General features: G+C 39.3%; 1 protein-coding gene across 4 annotated transcripts in view; it reads right to left on the bottom strand.

The window, feature by feature from the left end:
• SCHIP1 (schwannomin interacting protein 1) overlaps positions 1 to 17,792 on the bottom strand; it is a 151,501-nt gene that overhangs the window by 10,884 nt on the left and 122,825 nt on the right. For all 4 annotated transcript variants that reach the window (XM_011997540.1, XM_011997530.1, XM_011997553.1 and 1 more), the window contains 2 exons: positions 2,373 to 2,490; positions 800 to 997 (listed from right to left, as the gene is read on the bottom strand). In XM_011997540.1, coding sequence (XP_011852930.1) covers positions 800 to 997; positions 2,373 to 2,490 — 316 coding nt within the window. The remainder of the gene's footprint in view (positions 1 to 799; positions 998 to 2,372; positions 2,491 to 17,792) is intronic.

Below are 17,792 nucleotides of genomic sequence, written 5' to 3'. Positions count from 1 at the left end.
CACTGCAATTCAGTGATTAAAAGCTTTCCCAGGCTGTGTCTTTCCCAGTGTGGGGCCCTACATCCACACTACATTACCTAATATGCAATTGGCATCAAAGCACAACACTCCCAGCATCAAAAGCTTTTTGACTGGTTGTGAGTCAATGTTATAGCCACAAATGAATTACCAAGGAATATCAATAATATCGATGACAAGGAAAAAATTAGTATCAGCTACTATTTAATAATTTATACCATGCTACAAGTACTGTGCTATGTGCTTTGAATACTTTATCTCACCGAATCCTCACAATCATACTCTGACACAGGCATTATCATCCCCATTTTATAGATGAGAAAACTGAGAAGTAACTTGCTTAGAACTTCATAACAGGTCAATGGCAGAGCTAGACTTAAACTCCAAAGTCCAGGACTCCTGTTCACTATGCTGTATTGTTTTCATTGAAACATGAGAATGAGAATTATAGCAATAGTAAGTTTGCCAGGACCAGTAGGTTCTTAGACTGAGATTGCTTTAAAGGAATTTAAATATTCCCATGACAGCTAATATTGTTCCTAAGAAATAGTAGATATCAATCAAGAGCAAGCTTTACTTTTGTGAAATCTATTGCTTATGTATTTTTCAGCGCTACAGTAGGAAGGAAAAGGAAACAAACTTAATCATTTCTCAATGACAGGACTTTTTACAAACTGCCTTAGAGAAACCCAAGTTTGCATAATTCTGGGAAAGGACTGGGACAGTGTCAACCATTTCTGGCCCCCAAACTCTTTCTTGCATTTCAGCTTTTGCTGCTTACAAGATCAGCGACGGGAGACTTTTTCCTGTTCTGTTTCTCCACTTCTACTTGCATTTTGGCCATTGGTTTGGCCATGGCAAGGGCCATTTTGGCTTCAGCTTGCAATTTCTTTTGCCTTGTAAGGAAGTCCATGTCATCCAAGGATTCAGACTCCTCTTCAGTAGTGTCTCTATCAGAATAGGAAGAACTCTGTTTGCTCTGCAAAGGGAAAAAGAGCAGCCTGAGCCTTCCATGCATGCCAGCTAGCATCCACTTAGACATGGGCTAAAATACCCTCTGAGCCTTCTCCCAGAGCAGCTCAGAGTTTCCTCCATCAATGTGACTTGCTGCTTGAGTTGATAAATCTCAAGTAACATAAAAAGGGTCTAGTTTAAAATAGATTTTAGCATAAACAGAAAGAGCAGTATAGTTAATAATGGGAAATATATTTATAACAACCTTGAAATATGTCTTTGATTCTTGGTCTCAAAACTTTCCTGAAGTGACCAGACATAACAAAATATTGACTCAGAGCCAAGGCCCTACGTAGGTTCTTTGAGTGGACAGGATCTCAGGTATCCAATGATGTTCTGATGTCACATTGCACTCAATGACAACAGTTTCCTCTTTGTTGGTCTTTGGTAAAAAAGGCTATAGACAGACCTCACAGAGAGGAAATAATTCCAGCAACAGGCACCCAAGATTATTCAGCCAACTTCTGTAATGTGAAGGAAAGACATGAGCTCATATTTCTAAGCCCAATAGGGAAGAACTGGATTTAGCTTATTTTCTCTTTATAATTTTTAGAGCATATCTAATTTCTCTCTCTCCCTGATACGGTTTGGCTGTGTACCCACCCAAATCTCATCCTGAATTGTAACTCCCACAATTCCCATGTGTCGTGGTAGGAACCCAGTGGGAGGTAATTGAATTATGGGGGTGAGTCTTTCCTGCACTGTTCTTGTGATAGTGAATGAGTCTCACTAGATCTGATGGTTTTAAAAAGTAACATGTGACTTGCTCCTCCTTGCCTTCCGCCATGATTGCAAGGCTTCATTAGCCATGTGGAACTGGCTAAGTCCGTTAAACCTCTTTCTTTTGTAAATTGCCCAGTCTCGGATATGTCTTTATCAGCAACTTGAAAATGAACTACACCCTCTCTCTCGTTAGAGACAGGATCTCACTATGTTGCCCAGGCTGGAGTGCAGTGTTGTCATCATAGCTCACTGCAGCCTTGAACTCCTGGGCTCAGGTGATCCTCCCGCCTCAGCCTCCTGAGTAGCTGGGACTATAGGCACCATGATCAGCTAATGTTTGTATCTTTTATAGAGACAGGGTTTTGCCATGTTGCCCAGGCTGGTGATTTCCCTAATGGTTTAATATGAAAATAGTTATTAGCTTTAAGAAAGCTTATATATCTCTATTTTATTACAACTTTGACTTTTTAATCATTGTCAAATTTTAGGAGCATGCAATTCCAAGAAACTTTTCTTTTTTAATCTCTGAAATGTTTGTTCCTGATTCACAACAGAAAAGAAGCTAAATGGCCAGGAAATCACACCACCAAGCTTCAGCTGGTGCTGTTTGGACTCACCATGGGAGACAAGGGGGTGTCCAAGCTGGTTTCAGTCTTACTGTCATCAGCATCACTGTCCTTATCACTGCCACTGTCGTTGACAAAGCATATCTGCAGGTTCATCCCACTCTGCAGTCTGGGCAGAAACAAACAGGACACTAGTTCTAGTTAGCTATTGGTTATTTGGCTTCAGCCAATAGAACTGTCTGATTTTGCTAACAGAAATTAGTCTTATGTGCTCTTCACATGGAGAAGTGAGCAACCAATATTACTCTCCACGTATGAATAACTCTTAGTAGAGGATTTTCCAATGTTCTGTGAGTTTTTTCCTCGCCAGTTTCATGGTAAGTGAAAAATAATTTAAGGCCACATGTTAGGGCACCCAGCACAATACCAAATAGATAGTTGGCACACAATAAAAATGTGTTGAGTCTTTGAGTTTACAGTCCTGTCAATCAAGATGAATGGGGTCCTCAGGCAAATAAGGCTGTGTGGTGTCATCTAGAGTCCCGTCCCAGGGGACAATCAAAGACTCTCTCACTGGAGCCAGCATCCCAAGGCCATAACTCTCTGAAGAAAGACTCCTTTTCTCCCAAATAGACAGAATAGGGTCATCTGAAGGAAATCTTTGAGGCAGTTGCCAAAAGCCAACGGAGGGAGCTCATTTATATCATTAAGAAAGAAAAACACCACACGTTCACACTTAAAAACATGTAAGGAAGCTCCAAACCCAGGCAGGAAGGTGCAGCCTTAGAACACAGCAAGGTTCTGCAGACCGCCTCCTGCACACAGAACCTCAGGGACAGAGACCTCTGGGAAGCCATTATATGTGTGGTGAATCCCGAAGCTCCAGGGCTGATGTTGTTGGAAGCACAGTCACAAAGGGTAACCTCACCATGTAGCTGCCACTCGCAGGCCAGACTGCAAAGCCAACTTTTTGTCCTAACCTTCTTTTGAAGTTGAACACATTTCAATACTGTTTGGCGATAAAGCGTTTTTAAAGAAATAAGTCTTCCTAGCATCTCTAGTAGCTCCAGTCTCTGTTTAAACTCAGGGAAAGAAAAGGCAAAGGAAGTTCCTACACAAGAAGAGATCCCAAGGAAGGTGAGGTTTAGGGCAGAGGACACTGCCAGGTTTAGGTCAGAGGACGCTGATTTCTCTGGCATTATTACTGCCATAGGGAGAAATGTCAAGAACAACTTACCTGAGATTTGACTTTTCAATTCCAATGGTAGGAATGCTTTGTAGAAATTGCTCAGATCACTCATTTAAAGTGCTTCTTTTATTGAACATAACACAGAACCCAGAAAAAGAAAATCTGATTTAACATGGGAACCATAATTGTTATGGGTATGCGCTGCCACCTATTGTTAAATTCTATAATTACTGAAAATCCCAGCTTACAAACCCTGTTAAGAAAATGCAGCCATTCCCTCAGTCTGCCCAGCTCTATTCGCTCCCTACCCTCAAGGCACAGGCAAGGGGAGCCAGGCACAGAGCTAGGGGTTAGAAAGCAACACACCCTACTCTGAACATCTGAAGGTGTTTGGAGTGAGCTGAACTTAGGTTCTGAATCCTTACTTCTTTCTCCAGGCACATTACAAAAGCTCTATGACCCTCAGTTTCCTCATCTGTAAAATGGGTTGAATAGTAGCAAACCCAGTGTTATGCAGGAAGGATTAAAATAGTTCATTCAGAGCTTAGTGCAGGGCAAGTGACCTGCACATGTGAGTTGGTCTCCATTCTCTATTTGTTGAAAGTCTAAACAAAAGTAACAGAATTTTAGAGGTGAAGTGATTCTCTAAAGTCACTTACTCTAATACTGCTTGTCCTGTCACAATAATCCCTGATGTAGAATCAACTCTCTGAGACGACACATTGTCTATTAGGCAGTTTGTTCTTCTATTGAGCTGGGATTTGCCGCCTTTTTACTTTCATCCATTGGATATACATACATACCTACATAAACACAAACACACACACACACACACACACACACATATATATATATATATATATTTTTTTTCCTGGAGAAATCTAATATGTTCAGGTTACCCTTTGATTCCATGCAGGTTTAGAAATTTTAATGTCTGTTAGTCTAAAAAAATAAAATCAACCCCCTTTTAATAATAATACTCAAGATCTATGGGTTGGAAGATGGTGGGAAAAAAAACTGTTAGCAAATTAAAAACAGACACATTTTAAAGACAAATCCTAATTTGAATCTAGGATTACGTAGCATTTTCTATTTATTGAATAAAGTCTTGAGAAGAAGGGTCTCGCTACTGGATACACAGATTATAAACATATAAAATAACCCACAATACAAAATACAAAGCAAAATAAAGTTTACAATGTTCAGAGATATATATTTTCACTCACAAGAAGTTTGATCATAAGTTCTGTTGTTCTGCTGCTATGCTGACTTCTTTTTGAAGGATTAACCCAGACTTAAACATCCCATACAGTCTAACTCAGGAAAGAAAAAAAAAAAAAGTTGGGGGAGATTTAGTAGTCTGTGTAAAATAAAAAAAAAACACGCCGCAGGTAGAAATTCAGAAAATCGCCTTAGTACCACATTATCCCCATGGGAAACTGAAGAGAGCTTCTTATAGGGTGAGACATAATTGCTTACAGTGGTAATCACCAAGAATGTTACTCTCAGGAAAAGGAAATTATATGACATAACAGCTAATGGTTCAGAGGGGATTTTAGTAAAGACATCTTAAAACGAGCTCAGGTTTCAAGAAGGATTTGTTTGCCTTTAGCCTTTAAGCGGGTTTTAAGAAGAAGTCAGCTCTCAGTGGAACTCAACCACAGCTCCCAAGCAGCCTGAATGGATGAGTGGGGCCACCTGGTGCTGCTGAAGGCCTCTGTGCCCAGGGTGGAAGAACAGATAACCCCTGTTCCAGGACCCTGCCCACCCTGGGAGACGTGGCTGTTCTTGAGGCTCACATCTGAAAACCGAAGTTCCCCGGGCCTCTGTCCCTCACACTGCAGTGCATCTGGCTGCCCTCACAACCAGTCTTGCAAAATTCAGGCTGCAGGGGGCCTAATTTACCTAGATCTCTCAAGCACAGTCTGAGGTGAAAACAAAACACCATCCTCATCTTGTTAATTAGAGATATAATTTCAAGGTATCCAATTCAAGGTTACTTGATGTTTCAAGTGGCATTTACCAGAGCACTGTGCAAAGACTGCTGGAAGTCAGCCTTGCCTGTCGATTTCATTTCTGAAAGGTCTGTCCTGGTTATCCCAGAAAGCTCTTCTCCCTTACATACCACAAAACAATCAAAACCAACGCTGCTGCCCAGAGCTACTGACAGGCAGCACCAGGGGTCTGGAAAGAGGGTGTCCTTGATGGAGAATGCCCAGAAACATGAAGAGCTAAAGACTAAATATGTCTTCTGGACATCTCAGTGTGAGCAGGAGTGGCCTCTGTGTGACAGTGCCTACTGGCCAGGAGCAGGAGGGCACTTGGTCGGGAGGCTGCACAGCAACCTCGTCTGCTTGGCATTTACAGTGAGGAAGGCTGCTATTTAGAAAACACTGGTGCTGACTTCCAACTACTATTACCAGGGATACTATTAAAATATGCACAGGAATTGAGAGGATGGCAGAGATGAAAAGTTTTTAACTACGAAGAGACTATCTCGAAAACTCAGCCAAGTGGTAATATGATTTTGCATAAAGGTAACTTTTATTTCAAAATACAGGGACAAGAGCAGTTTATTCCCTAAGAGAAACAATGCCGTGGCCCTGAAGTTTGCTGGTGACTTCTAGAGGAGCAGTGGTCATTGTGAATCGGGACTTTGTTCTTGGCTTTGGGTTGTAGTGACCGGGATTGGGCTGGTCTGAGACCAGCTCTGAAGCCTGGAACTACTTGCTTTTTTTCAGATTTTAGGAAGGGGAATCTCCCAGCACCTGCTTAGACCACTAGTATCTACGTATAAATGTTCAAGATTCATTAGTAAGATTTTTATCCCCCTGTCCACAGCACCTTGGTTCACTTTACTTTGAACTGTTGCATTGAATTTTAAAGTATGTTCACTTACATTCTCTCCTGGGGCTGTGGATTACAGGCAAGATATACTTACTCAGAGAAGTCAAATGACTTGCCCCAGACCTGTGACAACCTCTTTATAAAAATGGTCTCAATTCTTCCTCTCCTTATACCCATCTCCTCTGTAATGTGACTCTGCAGCTTCTCCCATTGAGAAGTGGAGTCTACTTCCCTAGCCCTGGGCTGGCCTTGGAACTCATCTTTGCCAGTAGAATGCAGAGGAAGTTCCAGTTTCCCCCTCAGGGAGCCCTGCCACCACCCTCAGAACAGGTCCAGGCTAGCCTGCTGGCAGTGTAACTTTGTAGCACAGAGCCCACTTTGTAGCACAGAGCTCAACCGGCAGTTGTCTCAATTGAAGCCCTGGACAGGTGTGAGAGCCCAGCCAAGAGCAGTAAATACACCTTGCCAACCTGTAGCTGACCGGAGATGATTGAGTAAGCCTGTCCAAGCTCAGGTCAGATCAGAACCACCCAGCTGACCTATAGGATCCTAAGGAAAAATAAAGGTTGATCATTGTATGCTACTGATATGGGTGCCTTTTAAAAAAAATTATGCATCATCATTGTGGCAATAGGTAACTGGTACAGGTTCACAAAGCAAAAGGCTACAGACTGGACTTCTGATTTCAGAATCCGGTGGCCTTTCCCTTATACTACACTTAGCCTCAGGTTTGAATTTATTAGATCCTTTCCGTATCTGGCAATATAATTTTAAAGGAAATATGCCTCCTATACCTGCTTATAATTTCAAGGCAATTGTATGGTTTTCCTTAGGAAACAGAATGAAAGGGAACGCCCCATAGGCCAGGGATTTCAAACATGCATTGCTCATTATCTGCCTACAACCAGTGTGGTTTGAGAGCCTTTGGTCCTGCTATGCCATTCATTACTCAGTATCCCCAACTAGTTTGTGACTGGGTCATTAAAATATATTATTTCCATTTATTTTGAAGGATCTTTGATGTATGATTTCAAGATTTTATATATAATGAAAAATTGCCCATAGTTTTATAGGATATCTTTTTCTGTTTCATGAGAATTTCAAAAGTGATGAAACATAAAATATGGATTGCAACTACTCAAGTAGCTATAAACACATTTCATTTTTCCGAGAATCTGTCATGAAGAAAGAATGTGAGAACAATTGAGGTTTGGGTAAGCTTTAGACATACTGCACGTGTGATGGTGTCTCTATAAAATGTGTTCAGTTAGGTTAAAATGACGTACTGCTGCTCCTTGTAAATTGTAAAATAGTCTTCCTGTCCTGCAAACTCTGCCCCTTTCCCTTCTTTTCCCTACTGACTGTTCTATGTTGATATTTACCTTGAGTTACAGAAATGCCTATTACTACTCAAAAACACAAAAAAGAAAGGAAAGGCAAAATTTCTGCCTCACAATATTTGTTACGAAAATACAATGCTATATTTTAGCAAATATTGCTGGTCCAACAAAAATCATCACACACACAAAATGACTATAAATGATTTTTATAACTATATAATGCAGAGAAAAAAGAGTTACATGTTCATGCATGCATGCATGCATGCATTCATTCATTTGATGATCAGGCCATAATAGTTCTGTAAATTTCAAGGCACCAATAGGCTGGTGTCCCTGTCAGTCAGGGCACGTTCTAGTTTACTGCAGTCCCCAGTATTCTCTATTGCTTTTTATCTGTGCTACTTCACTCACTTATGTATCTTTTCGGCTCCTGAGGGCATTTTATGGTTCGTGGCCCCTATATTAAACGGATGCAAATAAAAACTAGGTCTTCTAACAGATAACAAGCGCTTGGATCATTAAGTTACAATGTATAGATAGAAATGTGGAATACACAGAGCGTATGTTTTCTCATATGTGAAACAGGGACCTCAAGAAACACTTAGTGGAATCTCCCTGTCTTATATATGGGAAAATACTTTTGCTACCTGGACATTAACAAGGTGTTAACCAGAAGCCTGAAAAAGCAGAGAACTACAGAAGGAAGGAGGTCTTGGGGAACTGAGGTTGAGTGGAATGAATACAGGAGAGAGAGAGAAAAGCTGACCCTCCGGTAGTTATGTGCCCAGAGGAGTAATGGGTAGTTTCTAACTATATGCCAAAGAGAGGACTGGGGAGGACATTATGTCTCTTTATATCCTGTCCTGATCCCCATCTTACAGGACTCAGGCATGTGGCTTCCTCAGCAGAAGTTCATGAAGGCAGCTCCAAAGGTAGCTGGAGTGTGAATGGCCCTCTCTGGGTTTTCTCCTCCTAATCTTATGCATAACTCTCTTTTTTTTCTACTTGCTCTTCTAAGACTAGTTCCGGACCCTTCCATCTGTACATATTCACATGATAGCTGGTAAGCACACCAGCCATTCTGTGGCACAACATGGCCACAGAATCTCCTCACTGACTTAGGCAACTAATAGAAAAGGGAAACTACCACTTACCAGCTTTTCTTTGGAGAAATATTGCCCCTGTATCCTAACCTGAATCTCCAGAGAGCTATAAATACTTGCATTCCTCAGATGGCTGTTGGTTCTAATTCTACATCTAATTCTACAGTGTCCATTTCCTTCACTAATGACCATTCTCATGTAATTAAATTTGGAATTATAGAATCTTAATGTTGGGAAAATGCATTTTCTACTGAAATGTTCTCTAGCATGAATGAAAGACCAGAACAAGGCCTCTTCTGATGCTAGGAATAAAACTGCCATCTCTCATAGGCACCAAATGTTATCTACTTCCATCTTAAATAAGGCCAAGTAATTTCCAAGTAATCTGTATTCTGAAATTAAAAGTTACTATTTTTGAGCATCTACTATGTGCCAGGCATTTTGCTATTTTACATGTAACCCTCAGATACACATGAAGTAGCACTGTGAACCCTGTTTCACATATGAGAAAACAACGGCTCAGAGAGGTTAAATTACACACTATCACAGCACTGATACTTCAGGAAAGTCTGTCTTGAAATGTCAGGGCACTTTAAAAAGGATGAAACAAATTCATTAATGGTAGAAAAAAAGAGAAGAAAGATTAAAAAAAAAGAAAGAAAGCAAAACCAAACCAAAACCAAAACAAAAAGCTGGCAACAACTTAAATGCCTAACAATAAAGACTGATAAAGTATATTATGGTGAAATATATGATGGGCTATTCTGCAGCTAGTAGAAATACTAACCTTATGAATAAGATTAGTCCAATATTATTACATTAGATGAATCTTATGAATAAGAATAGTCCAATATTATTAGATTGGATGAAAGTTTCCAACTATTAAGTAAAAGAAAGTAGGCTAAAAACAGTATCTATGCTATTATTTCAATTTTACAAACAAAAATATGCAGATATATGCATAGAAAAAAATGTCAGGAAATATACTTTTTTTTTTTTTTAGTGAAAGAGATTCAGTTGGCTTTGGATTTTCCTCTTTTGAGCACCTCTGAGGTGCTACATATGGGCATTTGGCAGGGATTTATTTATTTTTCTTTTTATTTTTTTGAGACAGAGTCTCACTCTGTTGCCCAGGCTGGAGTGCAGTGGTACAATCTTGGCTCACTGCAACCTCTGCCTCCTAGGTTCAAGTGATTCTCCTGCCTCAGCCTCCCGAGTAGCTCAGACTACAAGCACCCGCCACCACATCCGGCTTTTGTATTTTTAGTAGAGACAGGGTTTCAGCATGTTGGCCAGGCTGGTCCCAAACTCCTGACCTCACGTGATTGACCTGCCTTGGCCTCCCAAAGTGCTGGGATTACAGGCATGAGCCACTGCGCTCAGCCTTGGCAGGAATTTAAAAAAGAAAAGGAAAGAACATGACTGAGTTGATGATTAGCATTTGTGTGTTGGAGAAAAGGTGAGTAGATCAGTGTTTGATAGCTGGAAGAGGATGGCTGTGTGTCTGACTCAGCCACGTCTATGCAGGGACTGACTCACACATGAGTCAGGCCAGGTTTTTGTTTTTGGCAGAGTGCTAGGGGTCGTGGGAGATCCGTAGGTAGCAACAAACATTTTCTTATAAGTGAACATTTCTGTGGATGGACTGTGATTCAACTGTTGACATTCCTCCTCAATTCAGTCTCGATTTCATTCTCCTCCTTGGATCTCCAGTAAATTATAGACTCTAACGTAATTGATATAAATTTAACTGTATTTTTAAAGCCAGGCTGCCTATTTATTCTGCTCAGCCCAGACAGACTTTAAATATCTATCTACCCCACCTGCTGATGAGTTTCGGCTGTTGAGGCAATGAAGGTTAGAGAAGAAATACTTTTCCCCTTCCAGACCTTTGAAAATGTTCATGCGGACTGGGTAAAAACATGACAGCGGAAAGTCAGTGCCTGTGTGTGTTTTTGAGGCATATTCCTGAAGTAGGTGAAAATCTCAATTGCCAATTCTTTTATTCTTTTGACCACTAAAGCACTGCTTTACCACTTTTTATGTTCATGTTTAGAAACATTTTGGGGACACTATTTAGGCTTGGTTCCATGGTAAGCTTCATCTCAAAAACATTGGCTTTCATGATTTCGTTTGTGACTGTTTGAATTCTAAGCAGTTGTGAAAAAGAACGCAGTGGATCGATAAGACTGCATTGATTCTATGAAGCGTGGTTTTTTACCTTTTGCAGTCTTTATTTATTTTTTATTTTTTGAGACGGAGTTTCGCTCTTGTCACCCAGGCTGGAGTGCAATGGCATGATCTCGGCTCACCGCAGCCTCCGCCTCCAGGGTTCAAACGATTCTCCTGCCTCAGCCTCCTGAGTAGCTGGGATTACAGGCGCCCGCCACCACACCTGGCTAATTTTTGTATTTTTAGTAGAGATGGGGGTTTCATCATGTTGACTGTGCTGATCTTGAACTCCTGACCTCAGGTGATCCACCTGCCTCGGCCTCCCAAAGGGCTGGGATTTCAGGCAAGAGCCACCACACCTGGCCTAAGATAGGGATGTATCTCAGCTGCTGTACCTCAGGTAGGTGGTGGCATGATTGCAGTACTTAACCCTATCAGCCCACAAACCAGGTAATAATCCCCAAGGAAGAGGTGGGCACTGGTTGTCCACTCATGCCTTCTGATAAGAACAACAAAGCTCCAGCATCAAACCTTGCAGATGGGGGTACAATGGCTTGGAAGGTGATGTACTCCATCTCCCGATGGCCCAAAAGCTGAGACATGACAGCTCTCGGGTAAAGTGGTTAAGTGGAGAGTTGGACTGTAAATGTGAAAAAGTTTTAGAACTACATTTGCCAACGTGTTTCACCTTTTTTTCTTCTTTTGTGTGCACAAGAGACATATGATAAAAGCGTATATCCAAAAAAGTCTAAAACGACTCTTTCAATAACTAAAATAAAAATTATAAGTGTTAAGAAGGCATGTGTCACCGTTTGAATGGCAGTGGCGTTTCGTTTTTACTGGTACATAAAATAACTATTTGTCTTACAATCAATGGTGTCTAAGAGTAAATACAAAGGATAATGAAATATTGTAGCAGCACCTACTAATGCAGCACTGACTCTAGTGAACAGGCAGGCAGTGTTGAAACATGTTGATGAGTGAAAAAGCATGGTGAGTAACAGAGCATGTGGATACACCACCTCATGATCGATGGTGGAAGAACAAATACAAATCCTGGAACAGTGATTGTCTCTGGTGAGAGAGACAGGGAGACTGGAAGAATGGGGGACAAATATGGCAGGATCTAAGCTTTTTATAGTGTTTTCAATGACACTGATTTTCTAACGCCATACATAAATATTCTGTCTACTTAGAAAGCATTTCACAAATTATAGCCATTGGATCTTGTTTTCTTCTTTGTAATCTGTTGATTGCACTAATGGTTTCTGTTCTCATCAGAAATCTCTTCCATGGTTTGTTTGTTTTGTTTTTTTAAGAGACAGGGTCTCGCTGTGTTGCCTAAACTATCCTCAAGCTCCTGGACTCAAGGGATCCTCCCATCTGAGCGTCCTGAGTAGCTGTTACTACAGGCACATGCCACTGTGCCTGGCCTTCCATGGGTTTTTAATGTGTACAATAATCTGAATGAGAACAATCCAAGCAGGACAGAAAATTTTACAACAGAATTGAATAAAAGGATGGCGTTAAACCTTAGATGCCATGGCTCACCTGCAGTCAGTGAGAATGTTTTCTAGCAGCTTTGTGCACTCTCAATGGAGCCTTGTCACGTGAACTGTGTGTGTCTAGACACATGTGTGGGACCACTGTCCAAAGAGAATGCAAACTAGAGTAATAAAGTCATCATAGCTTGTCAAAGATGATGCACCAATGAAAAATAATTCCTTGAAGCTCTTTTAATTAAACATTCAGCTGTCCACTAGAGCCATTTTTAAATATAAAATGCAGCCCTGTGGCCTTTTTCTTCCTGCCTCCCCCTCTTTTGCAATAGCTCAGGCAATTGAATTCTCATTGGTGATAAAAAAAATTCATAAGACAGGGTACAGCTGGTTGTGCCTCTAGCAAGATGTCAAATTCAGCTTGCACAAAATTAATTGCACCTAATTAAACCAGGGTCATTAGCGTTATTGTAAAGTGAGGCTATTTATTAGACAAAGAGAATTTCACAAATACCAATTTGCTTTTCTTTTAGGTTTGTGAAGGAGAAGAATTGCTTACATAATTAAATTTGTTTTGCCATTTTAATCTTATTACTCCTCAAAAGATCCACTTCAAATCTTGTTTCATTTTTGAAATTGTGTAATATTTTAGAATATTGGAAGTAATCCTTGGAGGAGGGCATAAAAAAAGATAGTTTTTTTTTTTTTTTTTTAGATTACCCAGTGGCTTTTCAAAGAGTGTAAAAAAAGAGGTCATAAGCTACCATTTGCAAAGACACACACCGTGGAAATACTTATATGAAGGGTTTTTAAAGCAAATCTTTAGTATATGTATGAGATTAATATGAAATGTAAAAGATATGTTGCATGTTATAAATAGGTTGCTAGAGTATGCATCTATTATTTCAAGAAAGATGCCACAGACAGGCAATTTCACTGAGTTGGAACTAGACAACCTCTTTCCTCGCTAACGCTGAGCAGATACAACCATTCTGCTTACTTCTTCCAGAAAATTATACAAAAGTTATTACTGTTAGAGACAAAAGGATGATTGACTTTCTTGGCAAAATGATGCTGGTTCGACCTGTGATTCTGTGGCACGTCGTATATATGGATTCCCAATTCCTCACTTTTAAAGTCCCTGTGAATCCTATGTCTTTGAAGTCTCTCTGGATTCACTGTTATTGGTCCAGTTGATAACAGCTCCCTGATTAGGGTGCCCCCCACTCCTTGCCCTCCAGCCCAAATACAAAAGGAGATGGCAGGTGTCCATTATTGGCCTTGTCTCAGCCATTTACCAATAAACCTATAAGGCCAAGAAAGAAATGAGTTTTGATTGGGTGATGTTGGAATGGTTGAGTTAAGTAAACAGTAATCATTATTCAAAGCAGCTGCTCAAAAGTTCTCTGGGGAATTTCTGTCTTTCATAATATTCAGCATTTGGAGAAAATGGTATAGCGTATTTTAGGTTACATCCTCCCATTGTACACTTTATGAAAAAGACTATTTATATTTATATGTATGTAAATAAGATCTCTCTTGGGGTAAGGTAAGAAGAGAGGTGAGAATCAAATTTATTTCATGGTTACTGTGAGAAAAGGTAAAAGGAGAAGGCAGAGAAAGCTTCCTTCACAATGTTAGGTCAGTTTGTAATGTTTAAAAATTAAAAGATTTCCTAGATATCTACCAATAAAGACTACTCTATCTTGTGTTCCCACAGCAGCTAAGCCTGTTTCTATTCCTTTAATTACACTAAGCTACATAAGCTCATCATCTGAAACATAATGCTAACTGATCATTAGTTTGGCCAATGAAAACATTTTTTATAGGAAAGTATTATACTAGTAATAATAGACAAAATGTTTCTTCAAGAATATGACTAACCCTAATATTTCTTAGAAACCTTATTTCAAAAATAGATAATTCATTTTTCTCATTTCATTTTAAGCTTTAAAAAATCTTTTTACAGAAACACTTTTAAATAGAAAAAATGACAAAGGTTGTACAGTTTCAGTTTGTAAAGGGCTGATACTGTGTGGATTAGCAAATTTTGAAGAAAAAAATGACACTCCCTCTACTTGTCACATTTCAGTATAAGTCAAATTTAATTAGTTGAGTTATGAAGCAACATCAAATATTATTTTGCTGCAGTATTAGGCATGAAATGTCTTTATGGGATTATTGTAAGCCTAGCTTTCATTTAACAGCTTGTCACTCTTAAGATGTGCTTTAGGAGATAGCAACATCTAGAAAAATCCAGTGGGGCTAAAACCCAACAGACAACTAAGAGGAACTCATGCTCACAGGAACAGTTGAAACTCCAGTCTTCCCAGACCCTCATGTTACTTGATAATTTCTCACATACTGTTCATGAAGTTAGTTTTTACAGACAAATATACAGCCTTTAAAGAAACATAAACAGAACTCCATTAGTTTGCCAAAGATCCCACTCACCTCAGTAGGCCCTGCCTTAAAAAGTAAGCTTGCCATTTAGGAATCCACTGCTTGGTCAATTAATTTTAAATCTCCGGCCTCATGTAAAATTGGGCATTGAGCTCTTCAGAGTAGTAGATTGGTATCAGGTTTACCTGGTTTTAATCTTATTACTCCTCGAAAGATCCACTTAAAATCTTATTTCACCGTTGAAATTGCGTAATATTTTAGAATACTAGAGGTAATCCTTGGAGAAGGGCATAAAAAATGATAGGTTTTCTGTAAGTTACCTAATGGTTTTTCAAATACTGTTATGTGCTCTGGTACATTTTGTAGTACCATACTGGTGAACTCAATGTTCTGACATCCCTCAAGTATTTTTGTAAGTAAGAGGTAAGGTATTTCCAGTTCAATGAAGAATTTCAGGGATAGTGATGCAGTAGAAAAAAATTCTAACAGGGATAGGGAGTATGGGTTACACAATTGCAACTGAACATTCTAAAGGTTTTTCTCCTACATTATTACTGATGAGGAGGATGACAGTCAGTCTTTGCAAACTTTAAATTTACAGGGAGAAAGCAATACTTCTTAGAAGCATTTAGTCTCATTATTAACCATCATTCTGAGAGAGATCCGAAACACTCATCATGTTCTCAGAGGATGATCTCATCCCAGAACATGAAGATGAAAGTATCAGAAAAAACGGGATATAAATAATCTTCCTTATGGTGAGTCAACAAATGTAGCTTGTTATGAGCTACTGTGAAATACATTTGTGTTTAGATAGCCCTGTCTCTGCAGGGGGCAGATGACTCAGTGATTTTCAAATTCTGCTCTGCCAGAAGAGTTTCAAGTAGGCTTCAGGGGCTTGTAGGGGAAGGATGGAGAGAGGTGCCAAATGGGAGGCATGGAAAGGGGCAATTAAGATGGGGGACACATTTTCTGGGCAGAGGTATTCCAGTCTCTCTCCTTCAGTCCTCCTGAACAAAAGGAGGACTGCCAAACTGGGTTTCCACACAGGGTTTTATTCAACATATTTCTGCTATTAAAAATAGTGAAAACCTTCTAGTTAACTATGGCATATTGAGCACAAGTATCTACTCTCACTTCTGAAATCCTACCAAAATAATATTAAAGAAAAAAAGAAGGTATAAATCTACGTGGACAAAGAAAAATGAAACAGAAACAACAGCACACAAGAGATTTTGACGAAATTTTAGAAGATAATATGCAGATGGGTGGAGAGTATTTGATGTAACTACCTCAATCTACCATGTGCCCACACGGGAGGCTGGTAGAGGAAGCACACGCATTTCCACTGCAGAATCCTGGGAATGCTCAGATACAGCTGAAAGTAGGGGAGTGAAGTAGGACTGAACACAAAGGAAGACTGATTTAACACCTGAAAGGACCCTCTTGCCCTGCTATCTGCCCTGACCACCTGTGGCCTGGCAGAATCAGAAAACTTACTGTCTTAAGAAGTTGAGACTGGAGCACGCTCAGGCACAGCTGAGGTGGCAAACAGGTGCTTTACTGAAATCAAGGAAATTAAGTAAAATTTTACATGCTACGGTTCCCATCTTTCCCCTGCTAGAGTCTTAAAACATTGGCAGCCAGGTTTAAAATGACTCAAGATGAGGTTGGAGGGTTTCTCAGTCACAATTCATAGCCCAAGAGAAAAGACCCCCAGATACTCCTAATTAGATGCATCCCAATGAAAGAACTGTGTCCTTATTTGGCCATTCTATAGTGAAGTTCACCATTCATTTGTTCAATAAATATTTAGTGATTATGTATTAGACACTATTTTAGGCATTAGTTACAGTGGTGAACAAAATAGAGATGAAGACCTGCTCTCTTAGAGCTTATATTTTAGAGCTAGAGAAAGACAGAACAAAGTATACACACTACAATGTCAGGTAGTAATAAGCACCCCCCTTCTCTCCCACCCCCACACATACCAACAAATCAGGATAAGAAGATAAGCAGGATAAGACAGGACAAAGTGATGGGTATGAGAGTGTTTACTTTTAACAGGGTGGTCAGGGAAGAGCTCTCTAAGCAGATGACGGATGCCAACTAGCGCCAACCACAGTTTATAAACAGCTTTTAGTGTCTTATACTTAGTTATTGGTGGGCAGAAAGCAAAACAAACAAAAAATAAACTCAGAAAGTCATGATGGACAACAGATCAGAAGAAAACATTTTAAACAATTTAATTAAAATTAATATTTTTAGTGAAATGAGAAAATATGCCAACAATTTTGAAAACAAACAAAATGGACATATTCCAAGAAAAATACAACTCATCAGACTGATCTGAGGAAATAAAAAGTATGTATAATATTATAACCACTTAAGAAATGGAAGCTGTTGTTAAAGCAAATACACAAAGTAAACACCAGGCCCAGAGAGAAATGAGTCCTACCAAACTTTATAGAAACAGATCATAAAAATATTATGTAAACTTTTCTTAGACAATATGAAAGAGAATAGTTCCCAATCCGTTTTTAAGCCAGCAGGACCCTGATACTAAAACCAAACAAAAATATCAGAAGAAAAGAATACAATACATCCATGTCAATCATGAATATAAACCTAACAATACTAAACAAAATGTTATAAATAAAATATTAATTTTATTTATAATTTATTTACTCAGATTTTATTTATAATATTAGTATCTGAAAAAATATAATACTCCAACAGTATCTGAAAAAATATAATACTCCCTAACCAGTTTAGGTTTAGACTGGGTATGCTAGCACAGTTTAATATTTTGAAAATCTATAAATATAATTCATTAATTCATACAATAGCTTAACAGAATGAAATTTTACTTTTTCTTCACCTCAACAGATGAAGAAAAAGCATGTGATAAAGTTAAA

This window comes from Mandrillus leucophaeus, unplaced genomic scaffold (genome assembly GCF_000951045.1).
Source record: "Mandrillus leucophaeus isolate KB7577 unplaced genomic scaffold, Mleu.le_1.0 Scaffold1146, whole genome shotgun sequence".
NCBI lineage: Eukaryota > Metazoa > Chordata > Mammalia > Primates > Cercopithecidae > Mandrillus > Mandrillus leucophaeus.
Note: the sequence above shows the minus strand (reverse complement) of the source record. Positions and strands in the feature narration are given on the sequence as shown.